Genomic DNA, 26,462 nt, shown 5'->3' on the forward strand with positions numbered 1-26,462 from the left:
ATAATTCACAATTTAAAAACAAATTTAAAAATCACAAAAATTAAAAGCTAGAACAATTTTTTAAAATATATAAGACTTAGTCACAAAATCTAAATTGTTCCCATGGTCTCATCCTTGGAAATTATGTTCATTTTGGTTATCTTAGGCTTTACATAGGATCATCTAAAAGCACCTGGCTAAGTTAATGTTGTTGACATAGCTTGAAATGGATGTCTGGGGTTTCATTTGGCTTTTGGTATTTGTACATAATTATTTGTACATAACATAATCAGTGAGTACAAGGACGACATAATGCATCATATACCCTGATTCAAAACCTGTTGTAGGATTTTTTCCCCTCAAAAAATCAGAATTGTGATAAAACCTTGCCCTCATTTCCACATGGCAACAATCCCCTGATCCTGATTATGAGTGCTGTCTTTAGATAAGCATGAGCTTTCCCAATCACACCAGCCCACCTCCTCTCATCATTCCACAATCGTCTTGTGTGCTATGCTCACTTGTATGCCAGCTGACCCTCATAGACCCCTGACTTAGCATCCTAATGTAGCTTACACATCTGATGGACTAGGGGACACACAGTAAAAGGTGGACACCCTAGTCTGGATTTGATATCCCAGCCACCTTGAAAGAGCAGCTAGTGTTTTAGATTTCAAGCCAATATTCTATTCTGGACCCTTGGTCAAATTTTCCTTTACCAATAAAATATAAAAGTTTATTTTATTTCAAAGAAACGAGACTCTGGACTAGCAATCAACAAACCTTTGTTCTTTTCTGACTGGTCCACTTTGGATAGACAAATGTGATTAAGCTGTTTTGTGTTCCTCATCATATGGGAAAATTACTACCATTCACAGCAACTTGGAGAGGTTTCAATTCTATGAAAATGGAAGTGCTATCTAAATTAGTTAGACCACAAACTTTTTCAGGCCTTTCTGGAACTGAACTTGATCTGCTTGTACACCTAGGAAGTATCTAATATATAGCATAGATATTATTGCTGTACCCCAAACTAACAGCAAGCATCCTGTCTATGCTGGCACTTTCAGCAAAGACTTTACCACACTAATCAGTTCATGAAACTCCGTGTTCTGAAAGTGGCCACAGTCACTGTATTTGTACAATTTGGCTTCCAGCTTATCGGCAACTTCTTGTTGTTCCTTCCAGGGAAGGAAAGGATCATCAGTGGACCCAAACTGCACGATGTTAGGACAGTTGGCCTTGATCTTTTCCCACTGCCAGGGGTGGTTGAAGTATCCTACAGAAAACAACAAACAAAAAAGCTCATCACACACTCTCCCTTCTGAATATCTAAAGGAGTTCCTAACAGAGACACAAAGAATCAGAACCTGCTAAGTGTAAAATTATAGCACTTGTTTCATTTTCAAATCTAGAGAGCTTGATTCCACAGGGATATAAATTTTAATAAAATCAGGGTTCATTTTTAGATCATAGGTTAGAAAGAAGTCTTCTATCTCTCAAAGTATCTATTTTTATTTGAAGATGCATGGTAAACATTTCTTGTATTCCATTAGGGTTTTAAGCTGTTCTGGGTTTTCTTAGTAAGGCAGAAAGGAAAAGCCACACCTTAATCTTCTGTTTTTCATCTCAGTGAGGGGCCCCACTTTATCTTTGCTGGATGCTAGTTTTACCCTTGGTTCTGCCACCCTTGTGTCTCCTAACAAAACAAAGGTAGCAATCATTTTCTGATTTCGTTTCTCTAACTATGATTTTTGGTGGTGGTGGTGTTTTTAAAGTGCTGTCATGTAGATTCCGACCCATAGCAACCCTGTATAGGGTTTCCAAGGAGCAGCTAGTGAGCTTGAACCACCAACCTTGCAGTTCAAACAACTTTGCAGTCTGACACATTAGCCCACAGCGCCACACCAAAAATCCAACTATGATTATAGATATCACAATAAAACATTAATAAACTAAAATGAATTTTGGCTGAAAGATAATAAAGAATAAGTTGATAATAACATAATCAAGAAAAGATGATAGAAGTGAAGGAAAAACAGCAATGAAGCTGCGAGCTAAGCCCTACAACGTTCAATAGACTCTTGTGAACCCAGGTGGAGACCTGGTTGGCCAGCAGTGTGGCAAGACCTGGGAACGCTTAGGCCCAGAGTCAGTTACAGAGCCATAGAGGACTAGAGTGGAGAGTGAAGCGTCCAGCTGATAAGAAGAGAGGGCATATGCATCTGAACACACACACTTGCAGATAATATCCACTTGACCTGGTTTCAATGACTGGATGATTAGAGCTCAACTAGAAGAATAAAGAAGAGGAAAAAAAGAGTAATCTGATACAATTTGATGAACTTGATCTACACACATGGATGCAGTAGCTCAAGAGGGAACAAATCTTTACAGCGAGGATCATTCTCACCCCTCCATACACAGAGTAGACAGGAACGGGCAACTTGGACATAGGCTACCCAAAATGGGGGCTACAAAAGCAAGAAGTGACTGGCTTACAAGCTTTCAAGAGGGAGCCTAGATCCAGAGGGTGCAGAAGAAAGTAGAATTTCCACTGAGCAGTATCCAATCTGTCTGGGTGGGTCTCATGAAAGGAAATGGGGATAAGTCCCTTGAGGTACAATAGTAAATAACTATTATCAGGACTGCCTGCGAGGGTTGGAAATGTAAAGGTAGACGTTTTGTAGCAAAAGGAGGGGAGTGATTGACTTTGCAGTCCAGAAGCGGAGTTCCCTGGGACCATCAAGGGAGAAGAGTGGTGTGTGGGACCCTATCCAGAGAAGCAGTGACATCAGAGATTGAGGCAGAGACTATGATGTGGAGAGATGGAGCAGCTGGGGACTTTAGGCCCAGAGAAGGAGAGTGGTTGTGTACTGATGACTGGGGGGCAGGCTTGCAGGGTTGGTTGATGATGCATGGAGGGGATTGTAATCATGGCAATGAAACGATATACGATAGGATGAATGTAAAGCTAATGTTCTCCCATGTAAACGATCACAAAATTCACAATAAAACATTTAAAAAAAAAGATGATATATATAAGGACTGAAAAAGTGGGAAATAGTTAATGATGTACAGGTAAGAAATGTAGAGAAAATAGATAATAAAAAATGGGGTTCAGAATTAAGGAATCGGAAGTAAAGGGAATTATTACTAACTAGAGAGTTGTTATCTAAGGCCATACCAACCTGAACACACCTGGTATCAGAAGCTAAGCAGGGTCAGGCCTGGTTAGTTCAAACCCACCAGCTGCTCCTTGGAAATATTGTTAATTGCTGTAAAGTCATCTTCTGATTCATAGCGACCCTGATAGGGTTTCTGAGGAGCAGCTGGTGTGTTTGAACCACTGACCCTATGGTTCAACCGACCTTTCAGTCCAGCACCATACCAGGACTCTTGGAAACCCTATACAGGGTCATTATGACATCATCTAACTGAGGGTTGTTATTACTGTTGTTGTTATGTGCTGTGGTGTTGGTTCTGACTCACAGCGACCCTGTACAGGGTTTCCGAGGCTGTAAATCTTCATGGGAGCAGAAAGCCTCATCATTCTCCCGCGGAACAGCTGGTAGTTTCCAACTGCTGACCGTGAGGTTCGCAGCCCGATTTGTAACCACTAAGCTACCAGAGCTCCTTTGGTGAGGGGTATTACTGTTGTTAGGCACCATCAAATTGGTTCTGACTCAGCAACCCTATGTACAACTAGACAGTGATGGTAGTGATGTGCCATGGAGTCAGCACAGGGTTTCTGACTCATAGCAACCCTGTATAGGGTTTCTGAGACTGTAAATCTTTAAGGGAGCAGAAAGCCTCATCTGTCTCCCATGGAAAGGCTGGTAGTTTCGAACTAATGAACTTGAGATTAGCAGCCTGATTCATAATCAGTATACTACCAGAGCTCCTAGGCACATAATTACTTAAGTGAAGAAAGCAGAAAAAAGCAATATACATTAAAAGTGAGGTCAGCAAAAAATGATGAGGGAAAAGGAAGACACTAGGAGCAAGACAAGAGTTAAAGGCAACAGAAGTAAAAAGATAAATACTGGAGTCCTGGTATGGTGCTATAGGATAAAGCACTGGTTTGCCAGGTCAGTTTGAACTGCAAGGTCAGTAGTTCAAATTCACCAGCCTCTCCTTGGAAATCCTATACAGGGTTGCTATGAGTCAGAAACAACTTGATGGCACTTAACAACAACAGTGCATAATACCACCTGCAGGGCAGCTAATTATTTATTATGACCCTTCTAGCCAAATTTCTCCATTCTGTGATATAGTGTAAATCCTAGCCTCTGTCTGTGATTATGGACTCATTTTGAAGTGAGTTGTTAATGAGGCAGGATTAGGGTGAAACTAAGGAGTAAGGTATGACACTGTAGGATAAGCACTGGAATGCTAACCATAAGGTTGGTAGTTCAAACCCACCATCTGTTTCTCAGATACCCTATGTGGGGTCTCTTTGAGTCAGAATGGACTTGACAGCACTAAACAACAAAAATAAGAATTTTGGAGGTCCCCACCTTACTAGAAGGAGCTCTGGTAGTGTACTGGTTACGAATTGGACTATCAGCTGTTTTGCGGGAGAAACATGAGGCTTTCTGCTCCCGTACAGATTTACAGCCTCGGAAACACTGTTCAGGGTCGCTATGAGTCAGAACCGACTCCAGGGTACATAACAACACCTTACTAGAGGGTGGATTCACCGCACTGTTTCTCTCAGGTATTCCAATTTATAGGACTGCTTTGGAAAAGCTTGCTCACCTGCCCTGGATATTACATCTAGTTCACTATGTCTGACCTTTAGCTCATGAAACTAATTCACCAGCTCCAGCAGCCTCATGCATCAACAGCCTGCCAATCTGCCAATCATGCATCTGACCTGCCAATCTGGGTTCCTCAGTTCCTAAGACTACATGGGTGAGAAGATTCCTCCGGACTGATCTGTGAACTATGGATTTGGGAGTTGCAAGCCTCCACAATTGCATGAATCATTCCCTTTGGCAGTTATGAGTTTTGTGAGATGTTGCAGCATGTTGCAGAACCCTGGGGCATGAGAGAGGGGAGGAGTGGTGACTAATATCAAAGATCGTGGAGTGGTGTGGTCACTACTCAAATTGTCTTTTTTCACCACCTAGAAACTCAGGAGGTTCCTTCTTGACTCTACTTCCATTACCACCATGGCTAAGGTCACTTGCCCACACCTGACTTCAAAGGGAGTTGAAGAGTCATGTGTCTCCTTCCCCTAAATACGTGTGGGACTCCTAACCTCTCCATGTGGATGTGATCCTATGTGAAAATAGGGCTTTCTTTGCTCTGGCCACATCAGCGTAGGGCATCGCTTCTGAGTATGAGAAGCCTGGACACAGAGACAAGGAAGCAGAAACAAGGGAAGATGCAACTGTGGGGGAGGGGGGTGGAAGCCGCCTACTGATCTTCAAGAAACTGAGTTACAAGGGTAACAGAAGCTATAAGAGACAAAGACCTTCCTCCGCAGCCTTTCCCTATAGCCAGCACCCTGAATTTAAACTTCTAGCCTCCTGAACTGTGAGGAAATAAATTTTTGTTCTTTATTGCTGTCATCAAGACAGTTCCAGCTCACAGTGGCCCTATATACAATAGAATGAAACACTGCTCGGCCCTGTGCCATACTCACTCCTTTGTTATGTTTGAGCCCACTGGTGCAGCCCTGTGTTGATGCATCTCACTGGGGGGCTTCCCCTTTCTCACTGACCTTCTCCTTTACCAAGCAGGATGCCATTCTTCAGGGACTGATACCTTCTGAGGACATGTCCAAAGTACATGAGGCGAAGTAAAGCCACCCATTATGGGTTTTTCTGTTGGAGCAGCACTAAGGAGCTAAGACAGAAGTATAATCCTACCATAAACTCAGGATCTAGAGAACATGCATGCATAGAAATAGTAAGTATTATCAAGCCCCAATTAAAGAACCCCAAGAGTTCTTTGTAAGAACTATGGTGGCACTGTGCTTAAAACACTCAACTGCTAAGCTAAAGGTTGGCAGTTCCAACCCACCATGCCTTTGCAGTGGAACGATATGGCAGTCTGGTTCTATAATGATTACAGTCTTGGAAACCCTATGGGGCAGTTCTGTTAATGGCAGTGGTTTGGGGTTTGGTGAAGAATACTTTTTACCCATCACTGCTCTATATACCCAGCAGGATGAATTGTGGTTTCAGAGGGGCCCCTGGACACTGAATTCACTAGGGGCAGATGCTGAGTCTGGTTTAGAGTCTAACTACAAATCCTGGAGCTGAGGCCAAAACAGAACTTACAGTCACATGTGCTTTTACAATACATGTCCATGCCATCAAATAAATTAGCCCTTCCTTCCTAAATTTCCAGAAGACACAGGCATCCCAATCATTGTGACTCCAGGAATCTCAGTAGACTAAGGTGTGGTGATCACAGGGAATTGGACAAATGACCAGCAGAGTCACAGAACAAGAATACTATCATTGGCATACAAGCTGTCCACTTGCTGATTGGAAAACAGTGAGAAAATGTCTAAGGAGTACGATTATACGTTATGGATGCTCAAGAGGAATTCTGCTGGTCTGGGAGGTGGGGTGTAAAAGAAATATTTTTCATGTTAAAAAAAAAAGATTGTGGAGTGGTATAACATGGAAAAATCAAACAGTTGGGATATCTTTAACCTCCAACTCATAGGGACCAGCCTCATGCCGATCTTGCTAAAAGAACTTACTCATGTATCATAGCAACAATATTCTAGAGCAGATACATAGATGGACATGCAAGCTGAACACCTGTGGGAAGAATGGGACTATACTCAGGAATACACATAAATTTGACAGAGGATATTTCTACATATGTAGTTACTTACCTATATTTATGTAGAAATATCCTCTGTCAAATTTATGTGTATTCCTGAGTATAATCCCATTCTTCCCACAGGTGTTGACAGAAGATATTTCTACATATGTACTTACCCATATTAAGGAGCTCTGATAGCGTAGTGGTTACAAGTCAGGCTGCCAATCACAAGATCAGCAGTTCGAAACTACCAGCTGCTCCGTGGGAGAAAGATGAGGCTTTCTGCTCCCATAAAGATTTACAGCCTCGGAAACCATGTACAGGGTTGCTATGAGTCAGAACCAACTCCACGGCACATAACCACCACCACTTACCTATACTGCAAATTTATGCTTGAATATAGTAGAGCATACAGGGTGCAAAGTTATAAGAACTTAGTAATAACCAAACAGGAGTCACTGAGCTTTGTGGCTCAGGACCATAGTCTTGGAGGACAGCAAGGTCAACTGGCATAACATCGTTCACAGAGACAATATTCTACAGCCTACTTTGGTGGGTAGCAACTGGGTCTTAAAAGCTCTTGAGCTACTATCTAAGGTGCAATTATTGGTCTCTACCTATATGGAGCAAAGAAAAGTGAGAAAAAAATGGAAAACGCACAGAAACATTTAATCCAATTAACTAATGGACCACATGAACCTCGCCCTCCATGACCTGGATACCATAAAAACTAGATGGTGCCCCACTACTTCTACCAACTGATCTGAAAGGGATGTAGTAGAAGATCTTGTAGGATACAGTGGAAGAAAAATGCAGAATAAAATTCAAAATCATAAAAAGAAAAACCAGTCCCACTGGCTGGAGAGAGACTGGTGGGACCCCCTAGACTATGGCCCTCAGTCATCCTTCAGGTCTAGAAATGAAGTCACACACATGGCTCAATTTTCAGTCAAACAACAGATCTTTAAGGGGAACAATTACACTAAGGAGGTACGCACTCCTTATAATAATCAACCATTTGAGATGAAAAGGGTAGCATTTGATCAAAAGGACAAGAGTTAGGAAAGAAAGATGAATGGAAATAGGAGACAAACAGAAAGCGGAATCAGTGATGTTACACTGTGGACACTGCAATCAATGATATGAAACAAAATGTATATGAATTGTTGAAGAGAAAACTGATTTTCTCTGTAAACTTTCACCCTAATTCACAATAAAAAGGAAAAAAGAAGGGAGAAAACAAGGCAAAAGACATCCAACTTACCACTTGCACGCTCATTTTCATCGCCCAAGTCTGATGTGTATGCAGACACTAGTATAATAGCAAATACTCGGTGTGTTTCTGCATATCTGGAGAGAGAAAAATTATGTCAGCTCACTTTTATGTTCAAATCCAATCACCAAGAAGTCAAAAAATACTTTAAAACTCTTTTGTTTTAGTTTATAGAAAGCACATGCTATATCCTGTTGTTAATATGAAAAATAACAAACAAACTGCTACTTGGAAAATTCCTACTCATTTTTCAAGACAAACTAACCCTCTTGTGCAGTCCTTTCCAGGTAAACATGAAAAGTTTAACAACTCTCTGATGTGCACCATTAATGTCAACATCTGCATTACTTGGAGAGTTAGTTACATGCAGTTTCCCCAGGCTTAGACTAAGGGCATGTGATTCATAGATGGGTAGGGGTTGAGGACCACGCATCTGCATTTTGAAAGGTGATACCTCCAACTCAGGTGACCGTAATACAAGTGGTCCATAAACCACATACTGCTCAGTATCAGAAGTATACAACTGGTACACCAACCACTCCACACTGCAGCACTCATTTGCATTGCATTGTATTTGCATCCCCATAATCAACCATCAGTTCTACATGGGAAGGCCTGAACCTTATCGATCTTTGTGTCCTTGGTCCCTTAGAATGCCCAACAAGTAGACACTCAACTATTTGCAGCCAGCTTGCTTAATTAGGAAGTAGGAAGGCAGAGGCATCAGAGAGATGTGAAACAGTAATAGCGTCAATGGGCCCATGTAGCAGAAAAGATTTTGGATTGTCATTTTGCTATTGGGCCAAAACATTTTGCCCCTAACTTTTTAATGAAAAATGTGAAGCCCACAGAGAAGTTAAAAGAACAACACCTAAGTTGATAATTTTGCTACAATTTAGCACTAAAAATACTCAGCATTTATCTGCTAACAATGTTACTCTCTTGCACAACCACAGAGTCTTACTCAATAAAATTAACATTGAGACTTACAGAGTAGTGACCTACTAGATATGGCCCTTTTAGCCATAGCCTTTGTAATGCCCACCAAATGACTGGGTTGTTGTTGTTGGTAAGTGCCGTCGAGTCATTTCCGACTCACAGCAACCCTGTGTAGGGTTTCCAAGGAGTGGCTAGTGGGTTTGAACTGCAGATCTTGTAGATCAAACCAACCTTGCAGTCCAGTGATTATCCTGTAGCACCCACACCAACTCCAATGACTGAATTGTTGTTGAGTAGGGATGTGCAAATGTGAGGTGTTTGTATTGGATTGTTGTTAAGTGCCTTCAAGTTGGTTCCGACCCATAGCGACCCTATATAAAGGGTTTCCAAGGAGCAGCTGGTGAGCTTGAACCACCAACCTTGCAGTTCAAATGGTTTTGCAGTCTGGCACATTAACCCATAGCGCCGTCAAGTGCCGTCAAGTCAGTTCTGACCCATAGAGACCCTGTACAGGGTTTCCAAGGAGCAGCTGGTGAGTTTGAACTGCCACCTTGCAGTTCAAATGGCTTTGCAGTCTGGCGCATTAACCCACAGTGCCACACCAGGACTGCTTGTATTGGATAGCTTGCTAATAATGTAAATAAGGTACATGGCATTTTTGTTGTTGGACCATGCAAATAAGGTATATGAAACTCTAATGTGGGGACTGGTCCGTTTTTGCCATCCTGCTAGGTTTAAAAATGAGATTCTTGCGCTGAACCTTTTCGATCTAGGAGACAGAAAGCTGTGTCACCATAGAAGTAAGAGACAATGAGAAGCAGAGGCAGACAAGTGGTAGTAGAGAAGTACTGATAGCAGAATTAGGTGACCAGCAAGAGACACAGCAGTGGGCTTCCCAGCACACAAGTGAGAAAGCTGAATGCTTCAGGGTAGAAGACTTGGTAGAGTGGGGTGCCTCCCAGGTATTTGTCTAGGGAGCTAGGTTTGCTGATCCACAGAGCTAGAGATGAGTGCCTTCTAGCTAAGGCTTACTGGTAGAATGAAGTGCGTTGGGGCATTTATTGGCAAAGCCAAAAGAGCTTTGTAACACCTGAACAGGGCAGAGGTCAAGGGGCTGCATGGCTGCGAGGCCAAGAACTAGAGAGAGGCATGATTGTGGGCATGGCTGAGAAACACTTGTTCTGATCAAAGAACTGTATCTTCAACATTTCTGATTCTGTTCTTTCCTATAGTAAACACCATAATTTTGAGTATGGTCTGAGTTCTGTGTGGACATTACTACCAATTATTTAACCCAGCAGAGAGTGCCATACGATAGTGATTCTCCATCTCCCGTGTGAAGTTAGAGGAGGAGACACTCACTGTCAAGCTTTCAATACTGTTTTCTCTTTAGCTTTTCCCCAACTGTGCCCAAAACATTCTTTAAAATGTTCATTTCAATCCTGGTTCTAGTCAAGGATCATGCCTTACATTTCATTTTCATGATTCCTCTTTTAAATTTGTCATTTTAAGTGATACTGAGCTTTTTCAAAAGTCTTCTCTAGTTGTAAACTATGCCCTATCCTGAATTTGTCTGACTTTCCTCATATCGAGAAGACCAATGATTTGACTCCAGGCCTGCAATTGACCACAGTACTGACAAATAACACATTCCTTAAAACAAGCAGGAAGCACAAGGACACAGCGTCCTGGATGCAAGAAATATAATCTCTGTGAAGGAACCCAGATCCATATGATAACACCTGGGCAGTTGGGACTTGAGGGAAGGGAGTTGTGAGACAAATCCGTATTAGCCCATCTACATAATTTTTCAAGCTTAGGAAAGTAGCACAGAAGTCTATCCATTCTGATGCCACCCATCATCTCGCCTTATATGTAAGTTTTCCCCATAATAAATCTTAGACTGCTTATTCAAGTAGGAGTGGTCTGTCTCTTTAGTCTGCCTTTATCTTCTTCATATGGTAACCACTTTCAGATTTCCTCTGGGAAACTCCCCTATCCACCAACACGACCTCATACCTCATCATTAAATTGAGGTGTAATATTTTTGAAAAGAATACTAAATAAGAGATGATGTGTCCTTCCCACTCCATCATCTCAGGTTACGTGCTGCCAGTGATCCTATTATGGGTCAGGTTGCTTTGATTACTTTGTTAACATGATGTATGCTGACCGTAACACTGTGGGACTGTGTTTACAGTTTGTTCTGCAACCAACCGTATACTGTCAGAGGTCTCTTTGCCTACCTAACTTTAGAAGTCCATTCTTTGGGCAGTTACTAACAACTCAGTAAGAACTTTCAGGAGTCTTGAGATAAAACTGATTTAAAAAATACAGGGTTCTCATCTTCATTTTCTCAACAACCCCTGGCAGCTTATAAACATTCCTTATACTACAACTGCACTATAATTTTGTAATGCCACACTGAGAAATATATTATTCTTACAGCTTAGATTAGTGTGTCTGAAGTATTAAGGAAGTTGGCAAGATTCTGACATGCAATTCATGCGATATCCTGAACAACTGCTTGGGACAAACAAAAACTATAATCCTTTGTCATCCATTCTAGCAAATATGGAAGAAACCCAATCCTAATAGGCTTATTCAGTCAGCTAAGTCCCCACCCTCTATGCCTTCTAAGGGAAGATGTGACGTTCTAAGAGAGAGTGTCAGGGATTACCCTTGAAGCCTAAGAGCTGGGTAGGGCATCACTGGGGAATAACAGTTCCCATCATCCAGCAAATATTGACTGAGCACCTACCATATGCCTGGCATTCTTCTAAGCACTGGGGTCTCAGCGTCATAGTGAACAAACAAAGTCCCGCAATCATGGAACTTAACATTTTATTGGTAAGTGACAAGGAAAGCAGATATCAGATGGTAAGTGCTATAGAGAACAATAAGGAGCTAGATCCAGTAGCGAGGTTGCTGTTTCCTATGGAGTGATCAGGAAAAGCCTCTGCGATAAGATGACATCTGAGCAGAGACTTAGAGGGAAAGAGAAAGCCATGCAGATATCTGGGGAAAGAACATCCCAGACAGAACAGCAAGTAAAGGCCTAATTTAAGAGTGTGTTTGGTATGTTCAAGAAACAACAATGAAACTAGAGTAGAGTTCAATTTAATGATGAGGTAGGGGAGACACTACCGATGGCATCAGAGGGCCATGAAAGCCAAAGAGTCTTTCTGATGATGGTGGGAAGCCCCTGGAGCCTGTAGTAATCATCCTTTACACCACAACTTGTTTTAAAAGGATCACTTGCTGTAGCCCAGTAACCAACCCAAGAAGGAATAAAAACAGGTTACGCTACCACTTTTAAGGTTAGCACTATCTCCTGTGAGGTAGAAACGTAAGGTATACACAAGGCATTTTCCAAGTCAATAGTGTTAGAACATATACAAATGATGGCAACTCAATCAGGATCACACCTCATGGCAGCAATGGCCCCGGAACTGTGGCCTATGATAATGGTCTTCTCATCACATTGGAGCTCCGTTTCCATGAAGGGCAACCAGATGCTCTCTTGAGCTGTAACTGAGGTTCAAGTAAAGAAGAGAGGCTGTCATTTGAGAGTCTAACACTGTCCATCTTCCTAACAGAGGACCACTCAGCAGCTTACAACTTTTAAACTGTAGGTCCACATGGGAGATGGGATTGTTTTAATAGGGCTAATGACTTATGTGGTAGTGTTTGGAAGCTCCGAAACTAGTTTTGATTTATAGTTTTGGTTTTGTTTTTATCATACTCTTATAAGAAAGCATCAAGAAAATAATAAAATATAACTAACTTTGAAACTTTAATGTAAACTTTCAAAATTGACAATATTCTCTCTAAAATTCATTCGTATATATATTCTTTTTTTCAATAAATGGAATTCCCAAGATAAGATCTAGGCTGTTCCAGGACAAAGTGACAACGTTAAAATTTTAAAATATTAATATCAAATATCAAATAGGCACTGTAAAGTCTTAGCATACCTCTGTCTCAAACACCTACACATTTTCAAAAAGTCTCCTAAAACTCACACTGCTTACAGAGTTGAAAATTACATTTTATCAGGCCCAGGTGGTTTTCTTGCTTCTTACAAGAATTTTTGATTTGGCACTCTCTTTCCCAAGCTACTTGCTATTATTCATTCTTAGCATATACGCAAAGAGCTCTGGCAGCATAGTGGGTTACAAGTGCGCTGCTAAGAGCAAGGTCAGCAGTGAGGGAGAAGGATGAGGCTTTCTGCTCCCATGAAAAGTTACAGCCTCAAAAAGCTTATGCAGGTTTCTAAAAGTTGGAACCGATTTGATGGCACATATCCACCACCACCACCACCAGGCATATATGCACACTTGGCTTTTCTACTATGTTATTCCTGTTCCTTATCAGAAAAGTGGTGAGAAGAGACTAAAAACCCAACAAGATGGCTATTTAAAAACAAGTTTAAACTTACTTGGGTCAGGCATGTTTTTAGCCAAACACTGGAAACCAGGTATCTATGATATGAGGGGGGGAAAAAAAACTATAATAAAGAATTTAATTACAAATAATACTATGCTAAGAAGAAATGAGACTCACCTGATCTGATCTTTATCAATTCAGTAAGTATTTGCTTACCAATTACAAAATGAACTGGGTTAAGTGCTACAGGATTACACATGATCCCGCCTCATAAATTCCATCTGTATGTAGTTCTGTATCTAGCCAGTTCTATAGATCTGTATCTGTATTTGTACCTCAATTATTTATCACTACAGGCAACTATCTAGAAAGAAGGTATAAATCAATCTACACAGACTAAGAGCCAAACATACTGTGCCAGGAGACAGGTACAGAATGGTTCATGTAATACAGAACATGGTACAAAAAGTGGAGATCCCAATCTTTTGACAATTCCAGGCCTGCTAGTAAAGTTTGCAGCTCTGGCCTTGTTTTTACCCACAATCCTAGCCTGGAACTCTAGTCTAGAGCCTATTCTAGAGAAGGCAACCCACAAATGGTCTTATTGCCAGGTTATCGAAGACTATTAAAAACAACAACAAGTTGCACAAGACAGCCTACAATAGGGTATCATTTATATAAAACTTTCAGGATGGTAGGGAGATGCATTGTGGGACACACAGGTGACTTCAAAGATTTTAAATAGGGCTCTAGCTGTTAGCTTGGTGATACTCATTACATTATTATGCTTTATCATGTGTACACATGACATACGATATCTTTTATACGCATTCAATATACACTTTTGTTTTGAATCGGAAGCAGGGAGCTATAGAAATAGGTGAGAAAGTATGTAGGAACGTCCTAAATATGAAATAACAATTGATTTGGAGGGAGGGTTGTTGTTAAATGCAGCCGAGTGGATTCCGACTCACAGCGACCCTGTATGGGGCTACCAAGAAGAGGTTCAAACCGACCTTACAGCACACTACTTAATTCAACACCAAGACTCCGTGGGGTAAGGGAAGGAGGGCTTAATCTCTGACTCTCTCAGAAATGGTACCTTTTAGTCTAAGGACTGAGTTCTCAGAGAAGCCTGGGAGCTTTGTTGTTCTTCTTGTTGTTATGTGCTGTGGAGTCGGTTCTGATTCATAGCGACCCTGCATAAGGTTTCCGAGGCTATAAATCTTTAGGGAGCAGAAAGCCTCATCTTTCTCCCGCAATAGCTGGTAGTTTCTGACCGTGAGATTAGCAGCCCGATTCGTAACCACTCGCTACCAGAGCCTGGGGAGCTTTACCAACCAAAAATTCCACCTAGTGCTAGGACTCACTGAGAAAATAAGAAAGGGTAGCACAGAGGGTTATAAAACACAATGAACATTGCTGGGGTCGGAATGGAGAGGGTGGGGGCCTTCAAACTAAAGTCGTCATTCCCTCACCTGTCTCTTACCTGCTCCAACCTCTTTTTGACCCAGCCATACCAGCCGTGAGTGTTCACATCCCCGCCTCCGTTCCCGGGAACAATAACTGCCTTGCTTGGAGAAACCATGGGTGCAGAAGTCATAAGTGCTCCTAGCAGCAGGTCCAGCAGGGCTCAGAGTGCAAAGCTATGTCCGGTTAGGGAATCTGTGCTGTGGCATTCTGGGAATTGTAGTCCTAGAATCCTAGTAAGACCATTCTTTACTCTTTGGTTTCCGTCCTTGCGTTGTAACAAGCACCAAACCTATTGACATCCAGTTGATTCCACCTCATGGCTGGAGAATTCACAGCGTAGAACTGCCCCTTAGGGTTTCCAAGGTAGTAAATATTTTATTATGGCAGCACATTGCCAGGTCTTTCTCTCAAAGGAGAAGGCTTATAGATTCACTCACTTTTCAGTTAAGAACCAGTCTTTATCAGTGCGACACTAGGACAGTTAAAAAGAAACTTTAAGAGTTTCTGCCAAATGTACATCCCTTTTACTTGCCCCCCCCCCCCCGGCCCGCCATGCCTCCACACTCCCCGCTTATTTAGGGCAGGTGTGACATGTCCAGAATGTGTTATCTCTTTAATGCTATTTTTATAGGAAAGTGTATTTTTAGTATAATTGCTAGTTGTTATTTTTCATTGCATTAGATACTGTGATTTTAACAGGTGTTCGTTCATGCTTAACCAATTTAGAGATTTAGAAACTGAGGTACCAATGAAATAATTTACCTATTATGACAATTCTTATATTTTAGGTCACAACTTGTCTGTGAATTTGTGATACTGTGGTGGATTCTGTGTTGCTGTGATGCTGAAAGCTATGCCGCCGGTGTTTTAAATATCAGTAGGTTTCCAAACTAAAACATACTAGGAAGAAAGAGTACTTCTGAATGGCTAGCCACTGAAAACATTAGGAACAATAGCAAAACAGTGTCAGATATAAGGCCTGAAAATGAGCCCCTCAGATTGTAAGGTACTCAAAATATGACTCAGGAAGAGTTGCCTCCTCAAAGTAGTTGTTGTTGTTGTTGTTAAGTGCCGTTGAGTCGGTTCCGACCCATAGCGACCCTGTACAGGGTTTCCGAGAGTGTAAATCCTTACGGGAGTAGAAAGCCTCATCTTTCTCCCGCGGAGCGGCTGGTAGTTTCGAACCGCTGACCTTTAGGTTCGCAGCCCGATTCGTAACCACTACGTAGAGTTGATCATAATGATGTGAATAGAGCAAAGCTTTTGGGACCTTCATTTGCTGATGGGGCATAACTCAAAATGAGGAGAAGCAACTGCAAGTATCCATTAATAATCAGAACATGGAATGTATGAAGTATGAATCTACAAAACTGGAAGTTGTCAAAAATGAAATGGAACGCATAAAGATTGATATACTAGGCATTAGAGACCTTAAATGGACTGGTATCCATCATTTCGAATCAAACAAGCAAATGGTTTACTATGGCAGGCACATCAACTTGAAGATGAATGGTGTCGCATTCATTGTCAAAAAGAACATTTCAAGATCTATCTTGAAGCACAATGGTGTCTGTGATAGGATAATGTCCATATTCCTATAAGGAAGACAAGTTAATACCACCATTAATCAAATTTACACACCAACCATTAAAGCCACTGATGATGAAATTGAAGCATTCTACCAACATCTTCCTGGTGTGGCACTGTGGGTTAATGTGCCAGACTGCAAAGTCGTTTTAACTGAAAGGTCGGTGGTTCAAGCTCACCAGATGCTCCTCGGAAACCCTATGTAGGGTCACTATGGGTCAGATTCGACAACAACCAACATCTTCAGTCTGAAATTGATGAAACAAGCCATCAAGATGCATTGATAATTACTGATGATTGGAATGTGAACGTTAGAAACAAAAAGGAACCGTAGTTGTAAAATATGATCTTGGTGATAGAAATGATATTGGAGATGACATGATAGAATTTTGCAAGACCAACAACTTATTCATTACAAAAACCTTTTAAAACAACATAAAAGGCAACTATATACATGTACCTCACCGGATGTAATACACAGGAATGAAACTTACTACACCTGTGGGCATTAATTGACTACATCAGTGGAAAAGCTCAGTTATCAACAGCCACAACAACAAAGCCAGGGGTAGACTGTGGAATAGACCACTACTTGTTGGTATGAAATTTCAGGCTGTTTTGCTGTGTTGTGCATCAGGTAACTGTGAGTTGGAACCAACTCGACAGCACCTAAGAACAACAACAACAACGTATCTATATAGTATGATCGGTTGGAGTCCTGGTGTGGTGCTGTGGGTTAATGCGCTGGACCGCAAAATCACTTTGAACTGCAAGGTCTGAGGTTCAGGCTCACCAGCTGCTCCTTGGAAACCCATACAAGGCTGCCATGGGTCGGAACTGATTCAACAGCACTTAACAACAACAAAATCTTACTGAAAAAGAGGGTGAGCAGAAGAGTGCATATGCAATTAGAAATGGGAATAACCAGAAGAGTGCTTTTGAATCCTACCCCCACCCATAGATTCACTACTGTGTGACTCAAGTGTGTTTTAACACCTGGCATTGAAAATCACTCCTTAGTAGTTTACCTTTTAAAAAGGTATAAGTAGGTGAGCAGTGATACACCCCACACAACATTCTATTGGAAAGGCAAAACATGTCCTTTCTCTTGAACTTTGTTGTTGTTGTTGTGAAGTGCTGTTGAGTCGATTCCAACCCATTGTGACCCTATATAGGGTTTCCGAGAAGTAACTGGTGAGGGTGAACCACCGACCTTGCAGTTCAAATGGCTTTGCAGTCTGGCGCATTAACCCACAGCGCCACTCCATGACTCCTTGAACTTTAGATCAATGTATATGAGCGTTAAATAAAAACTTAGTCTCTTAAGCAATGAATTGCTGATATATGCAATACCATACATACATACATACATACATAAATTTATGCTGTCAACTAAGATGAAAAAAAAAAGAGTATGTACTGTATGATTCCATTTATGTAAAACTAGAAAATACAACGGGTAAAAGGAAAATTTCCACCACTCGTCTGTCAGTTTGTCATACTGTGGTGGCTTGTGTGTTGCTGTGATTCTGAAAGTTGTGCGACAGGTATTTTAAATACCACAGGGTCACCCACAGTGGACAGGTTTCAGATGAGCTTCCAGAAGAAGACAGACTAGGAAGGAGAGAACTACTTCTGAATATTTAATCATTGAAGATCTTATGAATAGCAGTGAAACACTTAAGATACAGTGCCAGAAAATGAGCCCCTCAGGTTGGAAGTCACCCAAAATGGGGCTGGAGAAGAGCTGCCTCCTCTAAGTAGAGTTGACCATAATGACGTGAATGGAGTAAAGCCCTTGGGACCTTCATTTGCGGATGGGGCACAACTAAAAATGAAGTGAAACAGCTGTAAACAGTCATTAAATATCAGAACATGGAATGTACGAACTATGAATCTAGGAAAAATGGAAATTGTCAAAAATTAAATGGATTGCATAAACATCAATATCCTAGGCATTAGTGAATGGATATGGATTGGTATTGGTCATTTGGATCTGACAATCACATGGGTTACTATGCCAGGAATGGCAAAAAGAAATGACGTCACATGTATCATCAAAAAGAACTATGTCTTGATCCGATAATATCCATATGCCTACGAGGAAGACCAGTTAATACCACTATTATTCAAATTTCCGGGCCAACCACTAAAGTCAGTGGGGATGAAATTGAAGAATTCTATCATATCTTTAGTCTGAAAGTGATCAAACATGCAATCAAAATGTATTGATATATAGACAAAGCAAAGTCCGCTTCTCATGCCAGCAGCCTTGTTGCCCCCCACCCCAGAGGAAGTCTGCGAAACATGCAGAGTCAGGGCCATGGGGATTCACGGGTCGGTATCCTGTATATCCGTGTTACCCAATTACCGTCCTCCCATATATTTCCGGCTGTGGTTTGGTTGGGTTTTTCTTTTTGGAACTATGGCATTCCCCCTGAGAACAACACTGCAATTGTCTTCTGTACGGAAGCGGCGCTGCGTCACTTCCGGTTTGTTCATCACGAACTGTGCCCATGTCCCTTTCATTTCTGGTCTCACAAGTGGAGCAGGGGGACTGAGATCAGTCGGTGACTGAGGTCCATAAACAACCAGGATTTAAAGCGCGGATGGCTGTTGTGCATCTGTTCCCAAAGTGCCCGGAGCTCCGCATCCACTCCCGTCCGCGGAGCTCCGGGTCCTGTCGGGACCTGCTCTTAGACTTCACGAAGATGGAGCGCGGGAATGAAGGACAATCTTGATCGAATGCCAGAGAATCCAGTGAACACCACGGTAACAATCAGCTAGATACCTCTATGTTTCCGCTCGGAGCCGTTTCTGATGCACCAAACGTCACAAAAACCGGAAGCGGAAGTTTGAGTTCCCATTTGGGCTTGCTCCTACTCTAGTGAAAGACATCCACCTGGGGACACTACCATTGACTCCACCCATATCTCTTCCATTTCTGATCTCACACGTGGAGCAGGGAGAGTAGCCCAGTCGCGACTCTGGTTCATGAACGACCAGGATTCGAAGCGTGGATGGCTGTTGTGCGTCTGTTCCCAGGGTGCCCCAAGATCGGCGTCCACCGCGGTCCCTCTGCCTGAATCCCTGGAGCTCCGAGTCCTGTCAGGGACCTGCTCTTAGACTTCCTGAAGGTGGAGCACGGGAATGGTGAGTGCCATCGGTGTCCTGGGATCAGCACTGGTACAATGATCATTGAAGATGTGGTGGTGGTCTTCACCCAGGAAGAGTGGGATTTGCTGGATCCTGCTCAGAGGAAACTCTACCAAGACGTGATGATGGAAACCTTGAGAAACCTGGCTTCAGTCGGTATGAATAGCATCTTCCTTTTTCTTTTTTAATCCTTTAGTGAACAAAAATATTTTACTCGTCAATTGTGCTTGATTATATGAGATGAACAATGGGAATACCGTGTTAAATAAAAGTCATGGTCCCCTACTATATGGAGCTCATGTATCTGGGATTCCCTTAATACAGAGCTGTATACACTAAACTGAGCTTTCATTTTTCTTGTGAATAAAAATCTTGGTGGTGGTGGTTATGTGCTGTGGAGTCGGTTCCGACTCATAGTGACCCTGTACAGGGTTCCGAGGCTGTAAATCTTTACGGCAGCAGAAAGCCTCATTTTTCTCCTGCGGAACAGCTGGTACTTTCCAACTGCTGACCTTGTGGTTTGCAGCCGGATTCCTAACCGCTACCCTACCAGAACTTGGGCTGCTTTATTTAGTTCAGGGGACACTTTCATGCACTGAGAGACTTGTGTGGGTTCCTTTTATTGAGTTTATAACAAGTTTGACATCATGATTTTGCTGCAAATAAACTTACACCTGTCACCTTCAGAACATCTGGAGAACAGAGTACTCTCTGGGTGACAAGAACACTTTCATTGGTCATCACGGTCTTCCCTTGCGATGTACATTTCTCCATGAGCTCCATGTTGTGAACTGCCGTGGGATCGATTCCAACACTTAGAGACCCTGTGTAGAGTTTCCTAGGGGCAGCTGGGGAATTTATCCTACACCACCACACAGGGACTCCTGAGTTTCATGGTAGCTCTACCCATTGTTTTCTTAGAGAAGCTAAGGAAAAATTTGAGGACAGTGGACCTAAGAGTAATTGAGGCCCATGTGTCAGGAAGCCGGAGGAAACGAAATTTTAGGCCCATCCTTGAATGAAGGGAATCAGTCAGCTTCAAAAAGTTTATTTTGGCTTATAGACACAACTTCACAGATACCTGAACTTAATATTTTGATTTTAGCTTTACTCTAAGTACCTCTGCTTTCTTACTTACTAAGTACCTTTGTTTCTTACTATGGACTTTAACCTGAATGATTGGATCAGTGGCTGGAAACCTTAATGATGGAGAAAAGTTACCCAGTGAGCATATAATAGTGCAATTTCTGAAGAGTAACACCTTGTTATTACATGTCAGGTGAAATCAAGGAATCACATGGCTGGAAGGACTACCTTGACAACCAGGGGAGACATTTGAGGTGAGTGTGATTCAAACAACAGAAATTAGTGCTTCAGAAAGTCTCATGAGGTGTCATAACATCAAAGTACACTTAAATGAGGGGACTCCAAAAACGTCATGGACAATTCAATCATCTTTCAATTCCATCATTCTGTGAACATTTTTGATTCAATAATTGCTGGACAAAGAAATGTTGCATATGCATTTCCCAACAGTCAAATCTCTTGCCTATTGAATTTTAGTCAACTAAGAAACTGTCAGTAGTGTGCCATTCAGATATGGTGCAGGAGTGTGTAGAGTGACATGTTCATATTGGAGGTTTGCTCATCATCCTTGAATGCAGTGCCATTGATTGTTTCTTCATCAAATTAAATTCTATTAGGCAATAGTTTTGATTTCTATGCAGTGTGGACACTTCTCTTATTTATGTTGGCAATTGCTGAGTCATTACAAAGTGGTTTGAATCCCTGAAGCCAACTGATATTATAGGTGTTGTGTCTGCTGAATCAGTTCAGACTTATACCAATCCTTTGTTGGCTTTCCAAGGAGCAGCCGGTGGACTGCTGTTATTACATGCCATCAAGTCATTCCACTATGAGGTTCAAATCTAGCTTGCTGTCTAGTGTTAATCCTTCACCAGGACCCATGTATATGTGTATAAACCTGGCTGTAAAACTATGGGTTCAGTGAAATTTCATGAAAGAACATTTTTGTAAGTATAAGTCAGTGAAATGTTTAAAGCATATTTAACTTGGACACAATGACCAGGAAGCCTTACACATTGATGGTAATGGTAGTAGTTGTGCTAGATGAACCATGAAACAATTAAGAGAAAAGCCATCCACGTTCACTGTGTTTGGTAATGCTATAATTTGACATTTATTTCCAACAAGATAACTGCCTTTTTATTACTTGTGTCTTTCTTGAGAACTGAGTGTTTTGCAGCGCACACCATTATTTTTACATTTACATTGCGTGTTTTTCACAGAACTGGTGCAGTCGAGAACTTCTGTGAACGTTCTGAAGGCAGCCAGTGTGGGAAAACCTCCAGCCCGATTCCTGATCTTACTGTGCACGAAGTAGATCCCACTGAAGTAGATCCTTTTGAATGCTGCAAGTATGGAGAAACTTTCCTGGTCCATTCCCTAGAGAAAAATTGTAGTAGGACTCACAATGGAAGCAGTAACTGTCAGTGTACGGATTGTGGAGAAGACTGCAGGTGTCGCTCTTACGTGACCACTCCTGTGAGAACTCATAATGGGAAAAATACCCATGAATGTAAGATATGTGGGAAAGGCTTCCTTTGTATGTCAACTCTCAAGAATCCTGTCTCAGCAATCACCAGTAATGACGGGTATGAATTCAGCAAGTGGATGGAATTTTTCTGTAGTTTCTCGCCCTTTAGGACGGGAGGCCATCAGTGTGTATGTAAAGAATGTTTCAGAATGGATACTTGCCCTTCATCTCTCATTTTAAATAATAACTCTTACAAGAGAGAAAAGCCTTCTGAATGTAAGAAAGTAATTCCTGAGGCCTCCTCCCTCACTCAACATGTAAACACTCACAGTGGAGAGAGGCCTTCTAAATGTAAGGAATGTGGGAAAACATTTAGTGATTTTTCAGTCCTGACTGCACATAGAAGAATCCACAGTGGAGAGAAGCCCTATGAATGTAAGGGGTGTGGGAAAGTGTTTAGGCAGACCTCACAACTCACTGCACATATACGAACTCACAGAGGACAGAGGCCTTTTAAATATGAGGAGTGTGGGAAAGCCTTTAGGGATTCCTCTCAGCTTAGTAGACATATGCAAACTCACAGTGGAGATAGGCTCTATAAATGTAATCACTGTGGGAAAGCCTTTAGCCGAGCCTCAAGGCTCACAACACATGGAAGAATCCACAGTGGAGAGAGGCCTTATGAATGTAAGGAGTGTGGTAAAGCCTTTGTTTCTCCCTCAGCCCTCACTGTACATATGCGAACTCACAGTGGAGAGAGGCCTTATGAATGTATGGAATGTGGGAAAACTTTTAGTGATTCCTCAGCCCTGACTGCACATAGACGAATCCACAGTGGAGAGAAGCCTTATGAATGTAAACAATGTGGGAAAGCCTTCAGACAGTCCTCACAATGCAGTAGACACATGCGAATTCACAGTGGAGAGAGGCCCTATGAATGTAAGGAATGTAGGAAAGCCTTTATTTCTTCCACAACCCTTACTGTACATATGCGAACTCACAGTGGAGAGAGGCCTTATGAATGTAAGGAATGTGGGAAAACATTTATTAGTTCCTCAGCCCTGACTGCACATAGAAAAATCCACAGCGGAGAGAAGCCTTATGAATGTAAGGAGTGTGGGAAAGCCTTCAGAAGAACCTCAGCTCTCACTGTACATAGAAGAATCCACAGCGGCGAGAGGCCCTATGATTGTAAGGAGTGTGGGAAAGCCTTCAGAAGAGCCTCAGCCCTCGCTGTACATAGAAGAATCCACAGTGGAGAGAAACCCTATGATTGTAAGGAGTGTGGGAATGCCTTCAGACATTCCTAACATCATAGTGTGCACATGTAGACTCATACTGGGAATGGTCACCTTCAGAAATGGCCCTATGAATGTAAGGAATGTAGCAAAGCCTTTAGCCAAGGCTCTCACTTCAGAAGACAGAAGAATCCACAGTGGAGAGAGGTCTTAGGAATGTAAGGCGTGTGGCAAAGCCTTCAGATGTGCCTCACAACACAGTATATACAAGCGATTCTGCAGTGGAGAGAGTCCCTTTGAATGTAAGGAGTGTGGAAAAGCCTTTACACAAGCCTCAAGCCTCACAACACAGAGAAGAATGCACAGTGGAGAGAAGCACTATAAATGAAAAGGATGTGGAAAAGCCTTTGTTTTTCCTCAGCCCTCACTGTACATATGTGAACTCACAGTGCAAAAAAGCCTAGTGTATGTAGTTGTGGGAAAAGTTTTAGGGATTCCTCAGTCCTGACTGCACATAGAAGAATCCACAGTGGAGAGAAGCCTTATGAATGTAAGGAGTATGGGAAAGCCTTCAGATATGCCTCACAATACAGTACACACAAGCAATTCCATAGTAAAAGAGTACTTTGTCAATAATTGGATGTTTCTTCCATACTGCTACTGTGATGTAAGTAACCTTTGAAAAACTGTGCTTCATGTGAGCAAACTTTCTTAGAGAATTATGAACGTTTCATTGTAACTACAGTGATATAACCTCATCAATGTATGTTTATTTTGTTAGTCCTTGATTAATTTGAGCTTTCTTAAAATCTTTGGGTATTATAATACAACCTCAGGAAATAGCCTTGAACAAATATAGTTTTATATTTTGTAATGTTTTGATTGATGTTATTTGGCATATATTTAAATAAATTGATGTGTTGTATTTAAGAAGAAAAATGTATTGATAATAAAAGGGGGAATCGTTACTTTTATAGTCCAGGAACAAAGGACCCTTAGGAACATCAAGGGAAAAGAGCACAAGAAGAATGTGGGACCCTATCCACTAGAGAAGTACCGACACTAGAGATGGAGGCAGAGATGAGGACATGGAGAGATAGAGCATCTGAGGACTCTAGACTCATGGAAAAAGAAAGGCTCTGTGATGGCAGACTTCCAGAATGTGCCCTTTGGTTGTTTAAATTATTATTTATTTCTGAGTGTTTTGTTGTTCTTTTTTTTAAAGTTTTTTTGTGAACTGACTGATAGTTTACATGGGAGACATCAGTTTTACACCATCATTCCATTGCAGTGATTACAATCTACTCTGTGCATCATCATTCAAGAGTATTTGTTTCTATTCCCTCTGTTGTTATTCGGTTTTGTTTTGTTTTTGTTTTTTGGGGGTGGGGGGAGAAGGATGGACACAAAAAATTCAGGAATATATAATAATTTAAACAACCAAAGGACACATTATGCAAGCCTGCCTCCTGGCTGCCAGCACTCACTTCCTCTTATTCCATGAGTCCAGAGTCCTCAGCTGCTTCCTTTCTCCATGTCCTCATCTCTACCTCCATCTCTGGTGTCACTGGTTCTCTAGATAGGGTCCCACACTATGCTTGTGCTCTTCTCCATTGATGGTCCTAGGGTCCTCTATTTCTGCACTGTAAGATATACTCCCCCGTTTTTGTTACAAAATGTCTACCTTTACCGTTGTAATAGTCACAATTAGTCATGATAACAATTATTCACTATTGAATCGTAAGAATCTTATCCCTATCTCTTTTCACCAGACACATCTAGACAAGATGAAAACTATTCAGTGGGGTCTCTATCTTCCCCCACACACTGCTAAATTAAACTCTCTTGAAAACTTCTAAGCCAGTCATTTCGTGCTTTATCACCCCCTCATTTTACATAGCCAATGTCTAAGTTGCCCATTCCTATTGACCCTGTGTACAGAGGGGATAGGATTAATACTTGATGAGAAGGCTTCTTCTGGCTCAATTGGTATTTTGAGCTACTACGTGCAAAATTAGTGTAGCGGTTACAAATGAGGTTGCGAACCGCAAGTCCAGCAGTTCAAAACTACCAGCTGTTCCATGGGAGAAACGAGGTTTTCTGCTCCCGTAAAGATGTACAGCCTAGGAAACCCTGTACAGGGTCGCTATGAGTCAGAACCGACAGCATGGCACATAATAACAATAACATCCAAAATGAAATGGAGAGAGATCAAACAAGATGCCTGATCGGGTGGAAGTGCCGTAAAGGAGCTCCGCCAACAAAAACCCAGAAGACCCAACCAAGCAGGCTCAAGGGATGGATGGTCCCAGAGCTCTGAACCACATATAAAGAAATATTTACAAGGTTGGAAGGCTTACAGCTGGGGGGATTTGTGGCAGAAGCAAGAAATCTATTGCTTTCTAGTCCAGGATGCTCGGCTACTACAGGAGCTACCATTTTGGGTGAGACCAAGCAGGGGAAGAATCAGAGCGGCCACAGACACCTGGCAGAACTGCAGAGATAAAGGTGTGGACATTATTTTCTTTTGGTAGCTGTTCATTGGTCCCTTGCTGTCTGTGCACCTCCATTCTGGTGACTATAGGGGTGCCTGAGCTAGTGAGCACCCCAGCCCCACCCTCGGAGGGTTCTACTATGCATGCGCACAGAGCCCCTCGAAATTTAAAGAGACAGTTTCCAATTAAAACCAAATGGCCACAGCCGACCCTGAACTATTTCCAACTAGAAAAAAGGCCTGAACAGGGATTGTGGAGTGGGACAAGCAGTCAAAAGAAGAAATAGGCCTAAAATTAAATCCCAAATTACATCAAAACAACCAACAGTGGTATCTTGAAATTTCTCAGGAAGAAGAGTGAAAAGGGAAGCCCATTTCCTGATCACATCTACCTGGAGACATTCAGAAAGCATAAAAAATACCAAAATACATACCCATCTAAGTATTAAGTCTACAGATAGCCCCTGAAGATGCCCAAAAAAACAGAAGCAGATGACCATATCTGCACATGTCCAGAAACGAGATAAAGTGACTGAGGCAAAGGAGCTGGAAGTAGACTTACACTCCATACTGGAAGATGGGCAG

At 41.9% G+C, this 26,462-nt stretch overlaps 1 protein-coding gene and 1 pseudogene across 1 annotated transcript; one reads left to right on the top strand and one right to left on the bottom strand.

Moving 5' to 3' along the window:
- Positions 1-1,031: 1,031 nt before the first annotated feature.
- On the bottom strand, positions 1,032-14,960 carry RBBP9 (retinoblastoma binding protein 9). Its single transcript, XM_006860639.1, has 5 exons — positions 14,862-14,960; positions 13,425-13,467; positions 12,412-12,517; positions 8,036-8,121; positions 1,032-1,258 (listed from the first exon to the last, which is right to left on the bottom strand). The coding sequence occupies exons 1-5, from the start codon at positions 14,958-14,960 to the stop codon at positions 1,032-1,034; spliced, it is 561 nt and encodes a 186-aa protein (XP_006860701.1).
- A 4,663-nt stretch (positions 14,961-19,623) lies between these two features.
- Positions 19,624-23,771, top strand: LOC102834408 (annotated as a pseudogene).
- The last annotated feature ends 2,691 nt before the right edge of the window (positions 23,772-26,462 follow it).

Source organism: Chrysochloris asiatica, unplaced genomic scaffold (genome assembly GCF_000296735.1).
Source record: "Chrysochloris asiatica unplaced genomic scaffold, ChrAsi1.0 scaffold00039, whole genome shotgun sequence".
NCBI classification, from domain to species: domain Eukaryota; kingdom Metazoa; phylum Chordata; class Mammalia; order Afrosoricida; family Chrysochloridae; genus Chrysochloris; species Chrysochloris asiatica.

Excerpts from the sequence above, each read along its gene's own strand:
- RBBP9 (XM_006860639.1), bottom strand. The coding sequence starts at position 14,960 with ATGGTTTCTCCAAGCAAGGCAGTTATTGTTCCCGGGAACGGAGGCGGG. Across the intron at positions 13,468-14,861 it reads TCAAAAAGAGGTTGGAGCAG|ATACCTGGTTTCCAGTGTTT; the intron begins GTAAGAGACAGG and ends CTCATATCATAG. Across the intron at positions 1,259-8,035 it reads TGAAAATGAGCGTGCAAGTG|GATACTTCAACCACCCCTGG; the intron begins GTAAGTTGGATG and ends TGTTTTCTGTAG.